The 14,795-nt window shown below is 49.0% G+C and overlaps 1 protein-coding gene across 2 annotated transcripts in view; it reads left to right on the top strand.

Moving 5' to 3' along the window:
* The first annotated feature begins 578 nt into the window (after nt 1-578).
* Nucleotides 579-14,795, top strand: part of foxo1a (forkhead box O1 a) — a 41,444-nt gene continuing 27,227 nt past the window's right edge. For both annotated transcript variants that reach the window (XM_062551913.1, XM_062551914.1), the window contains exon 1: nt 579-1,497. In XM_062551913.1, the coding sequence (XP_062407897.1) occupies nt 907-1,497 (591 nt within the window). In that variant the 5' untranslated portion in view covers nt 579-906. The remainder of the gene's footprint in view (nt 1,498-14,795) is intronic.

Consider the following 14,795-nt stretch of genomic DNA (forward strand, 5'->3'; position numbering starts at 1 on the left):
AAATGCAGCGAGCCTAGCTCAATTGAGCATTTTGCTTTTAAAATTCAAGTTGTCCTAAATTGATCCCTGATGTAACAGGTTATTTTTAGAGTAGCCTAAGTGAATTGAAAAAGCGTTTTGCTATAAATGTGAAAAAATAACAAGTCTAAATTTTGCGATAGGCTATGCCTAGGCTGCTAGTTACAATCAAATCAATGCAGGTGATATAGGTCAAGTGAGGTATAAGTTATTACAATGTAACCACCATTTACTAAACAACTCGCTCGTGACAAACAAAGCTTTCAAAACAGGCTCTTCATTTCCCCCGACTCAAACAAAGTGTTTTGAGGAAAATAGGTGAACACGTCCGAAAGAAACAATTCATGTAGAAAACAACAAGGCTCTGGCAGATTCGTTTAATTGAGACAGGATATGTTTATCAGACCAAAGAGAAGAAAACATTCCCCTGCTGTTTCACTTTTAAAAGGCGCACTCATTGGCGGTCCCGCGTTGTCACTCAAGTAGGGGTGGTGTCAGCTGACATATGATAGTTCCAGTAACAGCACTTACGCTCAGTACAACCACACTCAACAGGCAGGAATACGGATAGGCACGACAGCCTACGAGCGGAGTACTGTTAAGACTGGATTGCAGACAACAACTACCGCCTATCAGCTGGACAGGGACGTTTCTCAGTGTTTTGCTGCGCCACATCTAGTTTGGTGTTTACGCTTGGACTTCGCTTGGCTTCGCGGACTTGTAGCCTACACTAATGTAGGTTAATAGTTTTAGCGGTGTATGTGACGCGACTTATTTCCTTACTATTGCTGTTCAATTTCGGTTTGTTTTCTCTGGGTTTGTTGCGCATGAGTAACTTTTCCCTTGAAACTTCTATGTGACTCTTGGATTGGACTTTCTATTGCTATTATGGCTGAAGCAGCCCAGCGACAGTTAGTGGATATCGACCCGGATTTCGAGCCCCTCTCCCGGCCTCGGTCTTGTACTTGGCCCCTACCACGGCCGGACTTTAGCAACCCGGCTGACTCCAACACATCCTCGCCAGCTCCTTCCGTCAAACAGGAGCCCACCAACAATGCTGACTTCATCAACAATCTCAGCTTGTTAGAGGAGAATGAAGACTACCCGGAGCAGAAGCCCCTGGGCCTGTGCAGTGACTTCTCATGTCAGGAGAACTGTATCCAGACTCATCCACATCAACAGCAGCAGCAGCAGCTGCCGAGCCCACAGATAGCGCACCAGCAACAGGTGCCCCTGCTCTCCTCTCCGGTCGGCTCGACCTCGTCGGTGGCGGCGGCCGCTGCTGCCGCTGCTCAGCGGAAGAGCAGCTCGTCTCGCCGTAATGCCTGGGGAAATATGTCTTACGCTGATCTCATCACGAAGGCTATCGAGAGCTCCCCGGAGAAGCGCCTCACCTTGTCGCAGATTTACGACTGGATGGTGAAGAGTGTCCCTTATTTCAAGGACAAGGGTGACAGCAATAGCTCTGCCGGTTGGAAGGTAGGCTTGTGTATTCACTTTTAAATGTAGGCTACTGCTCAGTAGTTCCCCTGAGTGTGTAGTTCGAAATCTTAGGAAGTTGTCATGGTTTAAAAATCATCGACTGATAGCGTGCCAGTTGTATCCATGATAAATAGGCTACTTGGCGTGAAAACAACGAAGTGTTCATAACAGAAGGCTGATGTTGTGTAATGGGACGGATGAACACATAGACACGTGTAGAAACTCAGTCTCTATTCTCTGGCTGAGTCAGGCTGACATAGACAGAGAGACTTGCCAATGTCTCAAATAGACCTATATATACATACTTTTTCGATTTAGTCTGCTTATATGGCCTTGGAATTGCCAAGGTATTTTCTTCTCCATTGTATTTTCCCTGAACTCTGTTTTGCACCCTGGCTCTCCTTGAATGCTGCCTATTCATTGCTCAGTGCAGGCCACTCCACTCTGCCTGACCATTAGCAGCACATGGTCATTTTCAGAGATAACAGGTCAGTCGTCTCTGTGGCAGGCCGCTTGCAGTCATCTGATTCAGAGCTTGAGCTGTTACCAAGTGTCTGCTGACTCAAGAGATTTCTCTGGATCATTGCCCCCCCTACATACACAGTCATACACACACACACACACACACACACACACAAACACACACACACACACACACACACACATACATACATACATATATACCTCCCCTTCTCCAGACTGCCCCTGTTCCCATCCACCACCACCACCCCCCCCCCTCCCAAATAAATCAGGGAGATTGGGGCTGTATATTACAGGGTCTGTGGTTCCTGCCAGTGGTGTATTGCGTTGAATTGACTGTCGGATACAACACAGTTGTGCGTCGGGGGAATGAAAGAATGAAACTGAGTCACGGATGCTTCAGATCCGGCCCGTCTTTGGCGCACACTCGTTAAGAAGGGGGATGGCGGTGGGGTAGGGGTGGGGGTGGGTTGTGAAGCCTTTAGTTGTATTGTCAGTATTGATTTATCCATGGCGTGCGAGAAAAAGCCTTGACAACGAGAAGGTAAACAAGTAAACAGTGCCACGTGAAAATCCATGGCAACAGTGTAGTGGTGTAGCCTGATTGATGGAGGTTGCGCAGTATTTAGGTGTAGCTCCCCCGCCTGTGGCCTGTCGCCACCCAGAAGGATTTAGGAGACAATTCCCTCACTGGGGTTTGTCAAAGTCACACACGTCACTCTGTGGCGGTTAGACAGGCTTACTCATTCTCTTTTTCTTTTGCGGGTGAGACTTTTGTCCCTGCATTCCACACAAACTGTGTGTTTTGACAGGCATTGACAGACCTGTCTGAAGCTGGATGAATGGAATGAGGGTTGCCCTCTGTTTTTGGGAGTAGGACGAGTCCTGTCTTTTTGTACCTGTGTGTTTTGGTGACGCACTGCTGTTTGGGTATTGATGGCAGGGAGTGCACTACCATAACCCTCTGTTTGTCATTACATGTGTCTGCGTGTGTGTGTTTGTCTCTGTCTCTCTCTGTCTCACTCTCTGTTCACTCAGGTTGGCAGTGGCAGCAGTATAGTGACATAAGATCATATGATTGTTATTCTTTGCATGTTGTATGATGTAAGAATGCCATGTGGCTTACGCACACCAAGTTCACAGTACAGCTTAGATAAGAAACTATACCGAGGATCTCTCGCCATTCGCAGCACACACACACACCTCCTTTATGGCTTCTTCCGATTACTACAGGGTCTTAAGTAACTTGTAATTACAGGTGTTTTGCTTCCCACTCAGGGTCACTGTGTGTGCAAAATGCATGTCCTGTCCTTTTGACCTGTTGATCATTTACAAGAATGGTATAAGCCAGTGCTTGAACAAATAATGTGGAGGTTTTAAGCATGTTGTTAGCAAAACTGTCATGTTTGTTTCAGTTCTGATCTGCTTTTTCACATGTGAATCCATCTATTTATATCAAGGCAGAATATATATATATGACTTTGAGACCATGTGCACGACTTTACTGTGGAAGAGCCATCTCCCTTCTCTCTCTCTCTCTCTCTCTCTCTTGCTCTCTCTCTCTCTCTCTCTCTCTCTCTCTCTCTCTCTCTCTCTCTCTCTCTCTCTCTCTCTCTCTCTCTCTCTCTCTCTCTCTCTCTCTTGCCCTATTCGCCAGTACCGAAGGGAGAAGAATATGAACGCAGTGGTCCAGTGCTCATGGGCACACAGGGGCACAGGGGCACCCTGCCCGCTTGTCTCTTCTGCCACTTTTATGGGCATGGAGCCCGCCCTGGATAGCGCCGCGCTCCCTCTGGCCCTGGCACAAAGAGGGGTCCAGGCGGCGGGGTGGGCGAGACTGTGGGAAAGACGAGATGCCATTCAGCACCACTCCTAGCTGGGTTATTCATAGATAGAGCCCCTTGCATCTCTCCCACCTCCCCCTCACCATCCTCCTCCTTCTCCTCCTCCTCCTCCTCCTCCTCCTCCTCCTCCTCCTCCTACTGCTAAACTGTCATGGCTCTATTAAGCCCTCTTTGTCTGAGCCCACTTGTCACAGATTGTAAAAAAAAAAAGGGGAGTGAAGGGGCGGAGGGAGAGAGTGAGGGAGACAGAGAGAGAGAAAGAAAGAGAGAGAACACAGTGGAGGAGGAGTGGGAGGCGAGCACTTCATCTCCTATTCTTCAGAGTCTGTCGTCCACGGCACGGCAGATATCCCTCTTTTTTTCCCCCTGCTCTCCTTGACACAATGAAAAGAAAGAAAGAAAGAGAGAGAGAGAGAGAGAGAGAGAGAGAGAGAGCGCTCTCTTTTGTACAAGCTGTGCTTGCCGTGATTGGACTTTGGCTTGTCCGGTGGCGCCAGCAGCAGGCCGAGGCTCTGGATGGCTAACTTTGTCAAACCAGAGCAAAGAGAAGCCTCAGCTAATTTTAAGAGCCGCTGGCCTGTCCTCCCTAGTTCGCTCGCTGGCCTCCTATTGAAACTCTCCTGTTATGTTTTGCTAAGGGTCAAACCAAGTAGTTCCAAGTCAGTTTGGAAGTTATGCTGTTGATTGGCAATGATTCACTATTGCTTACTGTTGTTCCCTCCATATCATACAGTATGTGCATAGTTAATGATCAGGCTGTTTTATGTAATTTTGTACTTTGCTCTCATGTAAATGTGTTACTCTTATGGACCCGGCGAAGTGCCCTGAAACCTGTTGAATTGTGGGTGTTATGATTTGTCTGATCTTTGCGGTTTCCATTGCAAATTTTCTCATTCTGAGTTCTGAGGAAGAGGCCACTACACAGATTTGGTAAACGTTATCTCAAACAGAAAAAGGTGATCTGGAACAAAAAACTTTTGTCTTCTGTTTAATTTGCATGTTTACCACACAACTTCAAAGAAAGGCAATAGACTTAATTGGAAGACAGGACATGAGAAAAATGCTAGCGGCTTCCTAGAAGAAAGACAAGTGGAGTATTCGACTCCTGTTTATGCAATCAGTTGGCTGTGTGTGTGCACATTTCATGAAGGGAGAGAAAAATCTTCCTTGGTGTGAGACATTAAAAGGGCAAATGCTGGTGATTTTATTTTGGTGGTTGAGTCATACCTCACGCACACTCTCTCCCCCTCTCTCATTCTCCCTCTCCCCAATGCTATCCATTCCTCTTTCTCCATCCATCCCTCTCTCTCTTTCTCTCGCGTGAGGTGAGTCATGACACACTCACAACAGGAGCCCACAGCTCACTCCTCCCTCGTGTGCGTGTGAGCGAACGTGGCCATCGCTTGAAGCCACGCGCCAAAGGAGAACCAGGACGCAGTGGCTCCTTTCCTCCTCTCCAACTCTCTCTCTCTCTCTCTCTCTCTCTCTCTTTCAAGTCCCCTTCTACCTCTCCTCATCTCTGCCCTGGCCCACTGAACTCGGCCCAGTTCCTGCTCGAAGCCTCTCGACTGTGATTTAAAAAGTGTTGTCGCCTAGAATAAACAGCCCCTTTTGTTTATCGACGTTCATCTCCATAATGTTTATGCTGGATGACCATCCTGTGAAGTTCTTCGAGTGATACATTTGCGCACACCACAGCAAATAGTGCTGAGGCAACTCGTTTATTTATGCTCGTTCAGGAATGGGGTGGTGATCGAAACGATTTAGGATTTTCGCACATGAACCCGGTGTCTTATTTTCTTCGTTGGGCTTGTGCAAACAGACACCCACACACTTGCGTCGAACACACGCACGCTGGCCATGTGTCTGCCTCTCTCAGTGTCCTACTCCACTTGCGCGTCACTGGCCAGCACAAATATTTGGAGCCTGAGCTGTTCTTTGATGTCCTGAATCGATGGGCGCAGGTCCGGCAGGAGAGCAGGCAGTACCTTTGGTTTGTTGCCCTGAAGCCCCTGATATAATCACTGACGCCTTCACAGACAGACAAATAACAAAAGATGGGGGATTCGGTGTATAGTATAAAGATAGGCGATTTCTTTGCAGTTCTCATATCAGAATTAATTGTTAAAAGTTCTCAAAACTGATTGTTCAATCACACTATATATCTATTCATTTGTTCAAGAGTCATTTCTCTTTTGAATGTCTTGACACTTTTGACACTTTGATAAAAGTATGTACAATTGCCTACTGTTAGTCATACCCCCCCAAAACAAGTGTTGACAGTGTCCATTGTGTTGCCCAAGTCATGACATGCAGATGGGTTAAAGCAGTTATATCATAATGCGTCAGACATGGCTTCATCAGGTTCAGTGACACGGTATTTTTAGAATGTTTACTAAATTACATATCATGCACACCTTGATGTTCCAAAGCAATTAAGAAAACTTATTTATGTTAATGTCTATAGTTCTTTCCAGACGCTTTTGTCCAAAGCAATTTGCAATAGAATAGACATTATATAAACATTTAGTCAAAGACAGTCAAACATCCTAAATTAAAATGTAATAGCACATGACTTTTGGCCCTACATTTAGTAGATAGAATTGTGTCAGAGTCAACAGCGCGTTCCACCACTCAGCCCTTTTCCCCCCCCGTAGTACCGCCTGAGAACCAGCACGGGGTCTGGAGCGGCGTCCTGTTCGGTTTTCCGAGAATGTTGCGAAGCAGGGCACAGATGCAATCAAGCAGGCTGATCTGAGTTTGGCACGTGAGGGCCTCGGCCAGTTTGGGCCACTGCCAACCAAGCCTCTTTGAGTCGGTCGAGGGGTAGTGGTGTGTGTGTGTGTGTGTCTGTGTGTGTGTGTGTATGTGTGTGTGTGTGTGTGTGTGTTCTCAAGCTCAGAGCCGTCCCCTCTGCCCCTCCTCCGCCTTCGCTCCTCCCTCTTTTTTTTTTTTTTGCCGAACTTTGTCTCCATAACTCCCCAGCAGGATTCGCCTCTCTGTTTTTTTTAGTCGGTCTCGTTCTGTTCTACCCATCTTGTTTGTGCCTGTGACTCGACTTGTAACTCGCCCGAGCCGTGCCAAGCGATTTAAGTAATGAAAGCCCTGAGTGTAATATTTCAGATTTCTGAAAAGACCACATAGGACGACGAGTCGGTTTTTAAAAAAAAAGCTGCTCCTGACTCACAGAGCCTTTCGCTGCGCTCCCTTTTGGAGCCGAGAGGAGAGCCGCGGAGTTCAGATAAGGTGACACTTATTAAGGGGTTGCATAACGAGGAGCGTTTTACTGGAATCACAGTGCCTCGGGCCAAAGTCTGGTGCCACTTGTTAGTCAGCGGAACTGTGGTATGGAGTGAGGGCGCTGGTGGGGCACCATTCCCGCACCGCGTACCTCCCTTCCTCCGTCGGCCCCCCCTACACACACACACACACACACACACTCACACACTCACACACACATATACTCACACAAAAATGTGACACACAACCCCAAGCCTGGCATTAAAGCACCCTTGAAAGAATGGCACACACACTCACACACACACACTCACACATATATTTAAGTACATGCTCACAGTAGATTCCAGCAGGAACTGCTAAATCGCTGCATCTGTCTCATCTCTTGCACCAGAAGCTCTTTGTCGTTCTGTTTTGTGTAATTATATTCCTGCTTCACTGACTGTTTTTTTTTTTTTACGATTTCTTGGTTGTTTGTTTTGTTTTGTTGGTATCTGAAGTGTTGAATCATTACACAGTACCTGCTGTATAGTAGCTAACAGGGTCGATATGTGTGTGTGCCAGTGAGTGTTTTTGTATGTGTTCAGGTTCAATATGTGTGTGTGCCAGTGAGTGTTTGTGTTCAGGTTCACAAGTGTCTGTTGCTTGCTCCATGCTTTGGAGTCTGTGGTATGTGAGAAGAAGGACACTGAGTGTGGGTGGTGGGGTGGGGTGGGGGGTCTGAGAGGACGAGGAGGGTCGGCTGCACCCATCCCACATGGTCGCTCAACTCTCAACGCTGGTTGTGGAAGCGAAGCAAGTCCAGCCCGATCAGATGAGTCTAAACAACGCAGCAGACAGGAGCTAACGCCACACACACACACACACACACACACACACACATCCACTCGGTTCCCCCACCTGCAGGCTTCCATTTACGCCCTCCGGACCCCTCCGCTCGACTAACTAACTCTGGCGACGGCCTGAGCTCGCTCACTTGCTCGCTCGCTCGCTCGCTCTGTCGTCCAGACACGGACTGGCTCCCTTCCATGCCCCACTGTCCAGACTAAACATTTGCCCTGACAAAGAACAAAGAAGCAGAGGCCTTGTTTTTGCTTGTTGAAAATTTAGCGGTTGAAGCAGAGGGCCGTGTGGTAGGCACGGCTGGCGGAATAATAACTTATAAAAAAAATAAAATAGTTGTAGGTCTCAAACTTCCTACAGCCGCTCTCTCTCTCTTGCAGAGAAAAGTTATCCTCTTGCAAACTCCAGAGCGCCTGAGCACTATGGTGCAACATTATGCCAAAGTGGTGTTAAAGAAACTGCAGCGCTGCGAAATGGAACAGGACACCAGCCAGACGTTACAGTGTCCCTGTGTGTCCTCGCCGCGCTTGTGTGTGTCTGTGTCTGTGTGTGTGTGTGTGTTGCGTGTGTCTGTGTCTGTGTGTGTGTGTTGCACAGTCTCCTGTTGGGGTGTGTGTGTGTGTGTGCGTGTTGTTCCATCTCCTGTCGGGTGTGTGTGTGTGTGTGTGTGTTGTGCCGTCTCCTGTCGGGTGTGTGTGTGTCTGTGTGTGTTGCGCCGTCTCCTGTCGGGGTGTGTGTGTGTGTGTGTGTGTGTGCAGGTGTCGGCGGCGAGGTGTAAAGGTCCGGGGCCCTGGCGTGAGGGAGGGAGGGCCAAGGTTTATTTTTGTTGATCGCTGCGCTCCCGCCCGCCTCTGTTTACCACTCGGCCGGGCCACCTGGGAGCTGGCATGCGGCGGCACGCCGTCACATAGCGATCTCTGCTTTTAGTGGCGCTGATGTAACAGAGCGGCCGGGGGTTACGGCGTGCCAAGTAGGGCAAACGGGCAGGGACACACTGAACCGTTCCGGGGAGTCACACCCAAGCAAGCCTTAGAGGGACTTTGTGTGGGGGCGGTGGCCGGAGCTCGGAAGCACATCCGTGGAGGGTTGGCAAAGTTTCTGCTGTGCCCACCCTTGCCACACAGACTTACACCAGATTCCCCCCCCCCCCCCCCCTCATCCTCTCTCATCTCATCTTATCTGCACCTGTGTGGGTGTGTGTCTGTCTTCCTGGGTGGTCATAAAAGTGCGCAGCCCTCCACTAGTATGATATCAGGCGAGTCGGTTTCTTTTCCGACCACCGTCGTTCCAAGAACTCCCCGGATCAGTGGCTGTAATGTGGCAAGACCTGCTACTGCTGCTGCTACTATTGCTGCTGTTGCTGTAGAGAGAGAGAGAGTCGGCTGGCCGCGTCCCAGGCACAGGACAGAACATCACATTCTCATGATTCAGTTTAAGTGCCGGCGAGCGAGATTTAGCCCCGAGGAGGGGGGGATCTGAGGACAGGCCCGGGCAAAGTGCTCCAGGGCGCGTTATCCTGTTACAAGGGCGATGGTCGACATGCCGGCACGTCCTCTTGAGTTCCAATGACTCGCAGCACGCGACAGATTTAGGATGACTGGTTGCCTCAGTGGTCCGATGCACAGACGTGTGTGCGCATGAGTGTGTGTGTGTGTGTGTGTGTGTGTGTGTGTGTGTGTGCGTGTGTGTGTGTGTGTGTGTGTGTGTGTGTGTGTGTGTGTGTGTGTGTGTGTGTGTGTGTGTGTGTGTGTGTGTGTGTGTGTGTGTGTGTGGGCATGTGTGTGTGTGTGTGTGTGTGTGTGTGTGTGTGTGTGTGTGTGTGTGTGTGTGTGTGTGTGTGTGTGTGTGTGAGAGCGCTGCCATGTGTGAGAGCCCTTCATGTGATGTCTCCCAGGAATCTGAACCGAGAGAACCTCAGAGTCTCTGAGCTGAGGTCTAGACCAACCAACCAATCTCAGAGCTGAGGCCCGGACGCAAAACATTTTCTGGAAATTTCTGCCAGGGAGACAGCTGCTGCTGTGGTTTGAAAAAGACTGCGGGGCTTTCCTGCGCTGCACTGCATAGCACAGCACAGTCCAGCCAGTGTTGATTGAGTGTCGCTGTGGCCCACAGTGAAATACTGTACTGTAAATGGGTCTAAGATGGGAGGATGAACACGTAAGCCTTCATTGTGGAGAGTTTCAGGAGGAATAGTTGTCTTTTATCATTAGCAGGCCTTGTATTAGATAATAAGGGCAGTTCCGTGGACTACTTTCCATTCATGCTTATGTTTTGTTGTTGTTGTTGTTGTTGTTGCCTGAGTGTCACTGTAACCTACAGTGTAGTAAATGGGTCTAAGATGGGAGGTTGTGTGCGTAAGCCTTCATTGTGGAGAGTTTCAGGAGGAATAGTTGTCCTGTATTATTGGCAGGCCTTGTATTAAACAATGAGGGCAGTTCCGTGGACTAATTTCCAGTCGTGTTTGTGTTTTTTTTTTTTTTTTTTTTTTCTCTCTCTCTTCTGTCTCCTTTGTTTAGATTTGGAAGTAGTCTGTTGAGGGGGCAGACATCTTGGACCGTTTAAGAAGTATGCAGTCATGGAGACTGACTCAGGGACTGAGTCAGAACGTTGTTTTGTATTTTAGAGCGCTCCGAGTTTTGGCTTGCTCTGTGCTCCACACGGTGGTAGCGTGTGTGGCAAGCGGGGTTTGGAGTGGAGCTTTGTTTGGAGTAGACTGCTCCACTTTTCCTAGGCTTTCCTCGAAAAAGCCCTCCTTTTTCTCTGACTTGCTTCAGAAGTATGTAATACGGAACTTGCACCACAATGATGGTGCGATTAGCTTGGTATTATTATCTCATTCATGTCTTGGATTTTCCTTTTGATTAAGTTGCCCATTGCTAACAGTTCAAGTTACTCCAAACAGCAGCAAAAAAATTAGTTTATTAGTTTTGTTTAAATTGTTTCTTTCTTGAAAAGTATTTCTGGTCGTCGCCATATCCCACTCCACCCACGCAATAAATAGATACATTAAGCGTGGCGAAAAAAAAAAAAAACATTTCACATGAAACTTCAATCAGGCCTCTCGGTGCACGAGTGGAAAGTGGTTCCGCAGGAGAACAAAAGCAGTGCTATATCAAGTCCCATTCAGTGCTATGGGGGTGAGGGTTCCATGGATATTTTTACGCTTTCCTGTAAAAACAGAGATTCGGGCCCCCACAATGAACCTTGCGTCTCTTCCTGCTTGGCGGTGGTGATGGGGCGGGTGTGCGGGGGGGGGGGGGGGGGGGCTAGAGGGGGTTGTTGTCTAGATTCCACCCAGCACCGCCCTGCTGGGGGGTCATGGGAAGGCCCCAGATAGTGACACACACACCCACTCACACTCTGATTTGAGGCGTGGTCACGCTGGGCCTTTCACTTTAATGGTGATGCGATTGTGTGAGTGTGTGAGGGGAGGGTGTGTGTTATGGTTGTTTTTATTGCGTGGCTATTTGTGTGTGTGTGTGTGTGTGTGTGTGTGTGTGTGAGATCAGTGGTCCAGTGTTGGTGCTGAAATCAGTGCTGCCTTTATTTTTATGGATGGGCTGTGTGCAGTAGAGAGGGCCTGAACCGCAGGCATTACCCGCTCCATGCTGTTGTGCAACTCCTGCCCTAAAGCGATTATGTACGGTGCCTGTCAGACTGGCCCGCCGTTATGACACACACACACACACACACACACACACACTCCCAATCACACACACACTCCCACTCTGTAAAGCCAAGTGCACATGCACGCAAGCAAGCACTCACCAGTCTCTCCCTCTCTCTCTCCCCCTCTCCCACTCTCTCTCTCTCTCTCTCTCTCTCTCTCTCTCTCTCTCTCTCTCTCTCTCTCTTTCTCTCCTCGCTCTACTGCTCTTCTGCTCTCGCTCGCCCAAACACACTCGCTCTGTCCACAGCCAGCCCCATTGGCATGATGGCCAATTAAAGTGCACCATTCAATCGCTTGGCTGTGTTTACAACCAGTCTTAAGGGCACCCCCACCCCTCCACCCCCCGCCCCCCGGAGTGCCCAAATGGATGAGACAAATGGCTTTAGTGCTCTCTCTCTCTCTCTACAGTATGCGGGCCTGACAGTAGGAATTCCTCCTCTGACCGCATTTACATATCTGCTCGTCTCAACATCTGGTTTCGCTTTGCTCTCTTATTTCTGATTCTTAGTTTGAATGAGAGAATTGACACTCCGAGAGAGAGAGAGAGAGAGATAGAGAGAAAGAGAGTGACAGAGAAAGAGATGAGAGATGTCATTATTTTTACCATTTGTTTTGATTGGTGTGATGTTAAATTCAACTTGAAGGATTCAGACATGATGAAGAGGTCAACAAGGACAGAGAGGGAAAGAAGAAACGCAGATGCCCAAAGAGGGAGAGAGAGGAAAGAGGTGAACAGAAGAACAAAGAGATTGAAGAAGACAAAAAAAGAGAGGTAAACAAAGCTATATAGACAGAGCGATAGAGAGAGAGAAAGAGAGAGAGAGAGAGAAAGAGGAGGCATTCAAGTTCATTGGCACTGGAAGAGTAACCTGAGGACAAAGTGTTTATTCCTGACGATCCTGTGTGTGTGTGTGTGTGTGTGTGTGTGTGTGTGTGTGTGTGTGTGTGTGTGTGTGTGTGTGTGTGTGTGTCTGTGTGTGTCTGTGTGTGTCTGTGTGTGTGCGTGTGGAATTCTGGATGGTGAATTCCTGGGAACAGTCAGGCAGAGGACGTGTGCCCACATGCGGGTTCATTTTTGTCTCAATGAATCATTCATGTGCTCGGCTTTTCCCGCTCACCAAGGCACAGTGCAGCGAGAAGAGACAACACGCGTCCAACGCAACAAAAACAATTACTGACGACCGTTGAGCATGGATACTGTATTCACACATAATCAATTCACTTATATGTTTGCATAGACAAATTTCTACATTTGACCACGTACAGTAACTTACATAAACATAGGTAGGCACGCACGCACACACATGAAATCTTTCTTGTAGTTTACCATTAAAGATTGGATTTATGATGTGATTTTGATTTATCACCTCCCACACACAGAAGCACACGCGCACAGAGACATCTCATCACGTAAGAACACACACGGACAGACACACACACACACACACACACACACACACACACACGCATGCACCTACAGATAAAAGCCACCAGCTTCCCGCCACTTGCGCACACCACAGGGTTCTCTCCATTCAGCAAGCACACCCATTTTAACTATCTGCCAAAGTTATCTATATTTTATCTATATTATTGTACCACGTGCATGGCTTGGGTAAGCACTGATAAGGGAAGGTTGAGCTCCATATCAACATAGTGTATCTTCTGTCCACACTGCTGATTGCAATAGAATAGAAATACTGTATAAAGACGAGTGTTGACTTTGGAGTGTTTTAAAAGGTAAAGCCGTTCCCACACTCTTGTGCTGCGATTGCCACAGGTCTCAGCCACACGGCAGACTTTCATATCACCCTCAGCCTGGTTGCAGAGAGTGCAGACATGCACACGCCCGCACACACACACACACACACACACACACACACAGACGCACACACGTGAGAGGAGCGTGGGCAGGCTGCAGTATGCAATCTGACCTGATTATCGAATCCGAGGCCTCACACTATTAGTCAACCCTGGGCTCCCTCTGTCACACGTTTCTCAATTTGAGAACGACGCAGCGCCAAAGGGGAAATTTCTGCCATGCAAGGGGCCCCACAGGAAGCCCTCGGGGGCCCTTTGAAGGCGGCCACGGAGGTGCCTGCACTAAACGAACCCAAAAAAAAAGAGGTGCTACGACAACGGCACAGCGATGTCAAAGCGGGGAGCGAGGGTCTGGGCGGAGTCTGGCGGGCTGACGCCAAGCGGAGGCCTCCCCACCCCTTTCCTGTCCGGCTTCCCGTCCTCCCGCCTCTCCTCAGCAGCCTCTCTCATCCTTCCTCGTTCCGTCGCTCGCTTCTCTTTTTTTTGCTCTCGTTTTGTTTTTTTTCCCTTCCCCTCCGCTTCCACATTCCTTTGTCGCTCTCCCTCTATCACACCACCGGGAACGCTTCCTTTAGGATCCCGGCCTGGAATTTGCATGGGGCTATTTCTCTCTCTCTCTCTCTCTCTCTCTCTCTCTCTCTCTCTCTCTCTCTCTCTCTATCTTGTTTTTTGTCTTTCTTTTTTTCGTGTTTGTCTTCTCCTCTATCTCTTCTGCAATGTCCTTGTGCCACCAGTGGCTACAGAGAGATACCACCATAGAATTGTCAGGAAAGAAAGAAAGAAAAGAAAACAAGAGAGTGAGAAACAGAGATTTAAGAGAAACAACAAATCCATGGCCCACTGCGACCGATCCAGTCTCTGACTTGATGTGATTCAGCAGAAGCCTACGCAAGCATTGCTGGAGAGAGCCACCAAAACATTACGCAAGCCAGGCGAAATGTGGAGGAAGAGGGAGGAGAGAGGCCGACAGACAGACAGACGGAGGGACAGAGAGACAGACAGATGGAGAGAAAGAGAGAGAGGGAGGCGAAGGGGGGGGGGGTGGTGGTGGGTGTTCCTCGAGCAGCGAGCCAGCGTCGTTGCTAAAATGGAGGCCCTAATCCCCAAGCTAAGTGATGTAACAGCACAGCTTGTTCCGCTGCGGCGCTGGCTAGCTGGAGTTCGGTCAGCACAAGGGGCGCGCCATGCTATAGCTGCGCTTCCGCTGCTGTCGCCGTGGTGACCGCGGCTCTCCATGTCCTCTGTGCCGCCGTGATTCTAATGCCGCGCTGCCCGATCGCGTTAGCATTACATATGCAGCGGAGCTGTAGACATAGACGCATGCTCTGACTGACCCCTGCGCCACAGCATTGGTGCTAAAGGTCTCCGGGCCACCTAATCGCTGGCCAGCGAACACAAGTTTG

This window comes from Sardina pilchardus, chromosome 13 (genome assembly GCF_963854185.1).
Source record: "Sardina pilchardus chromosome 13, fSarPil1.1, whole genome shotgun sequence".
Taxonomy (NCBI): Eukaryota; Metazoa; Chordata; class Actinopteri; order Clupeiformes; family Clupeidae; genus Sardina; species Sardina pilchardus.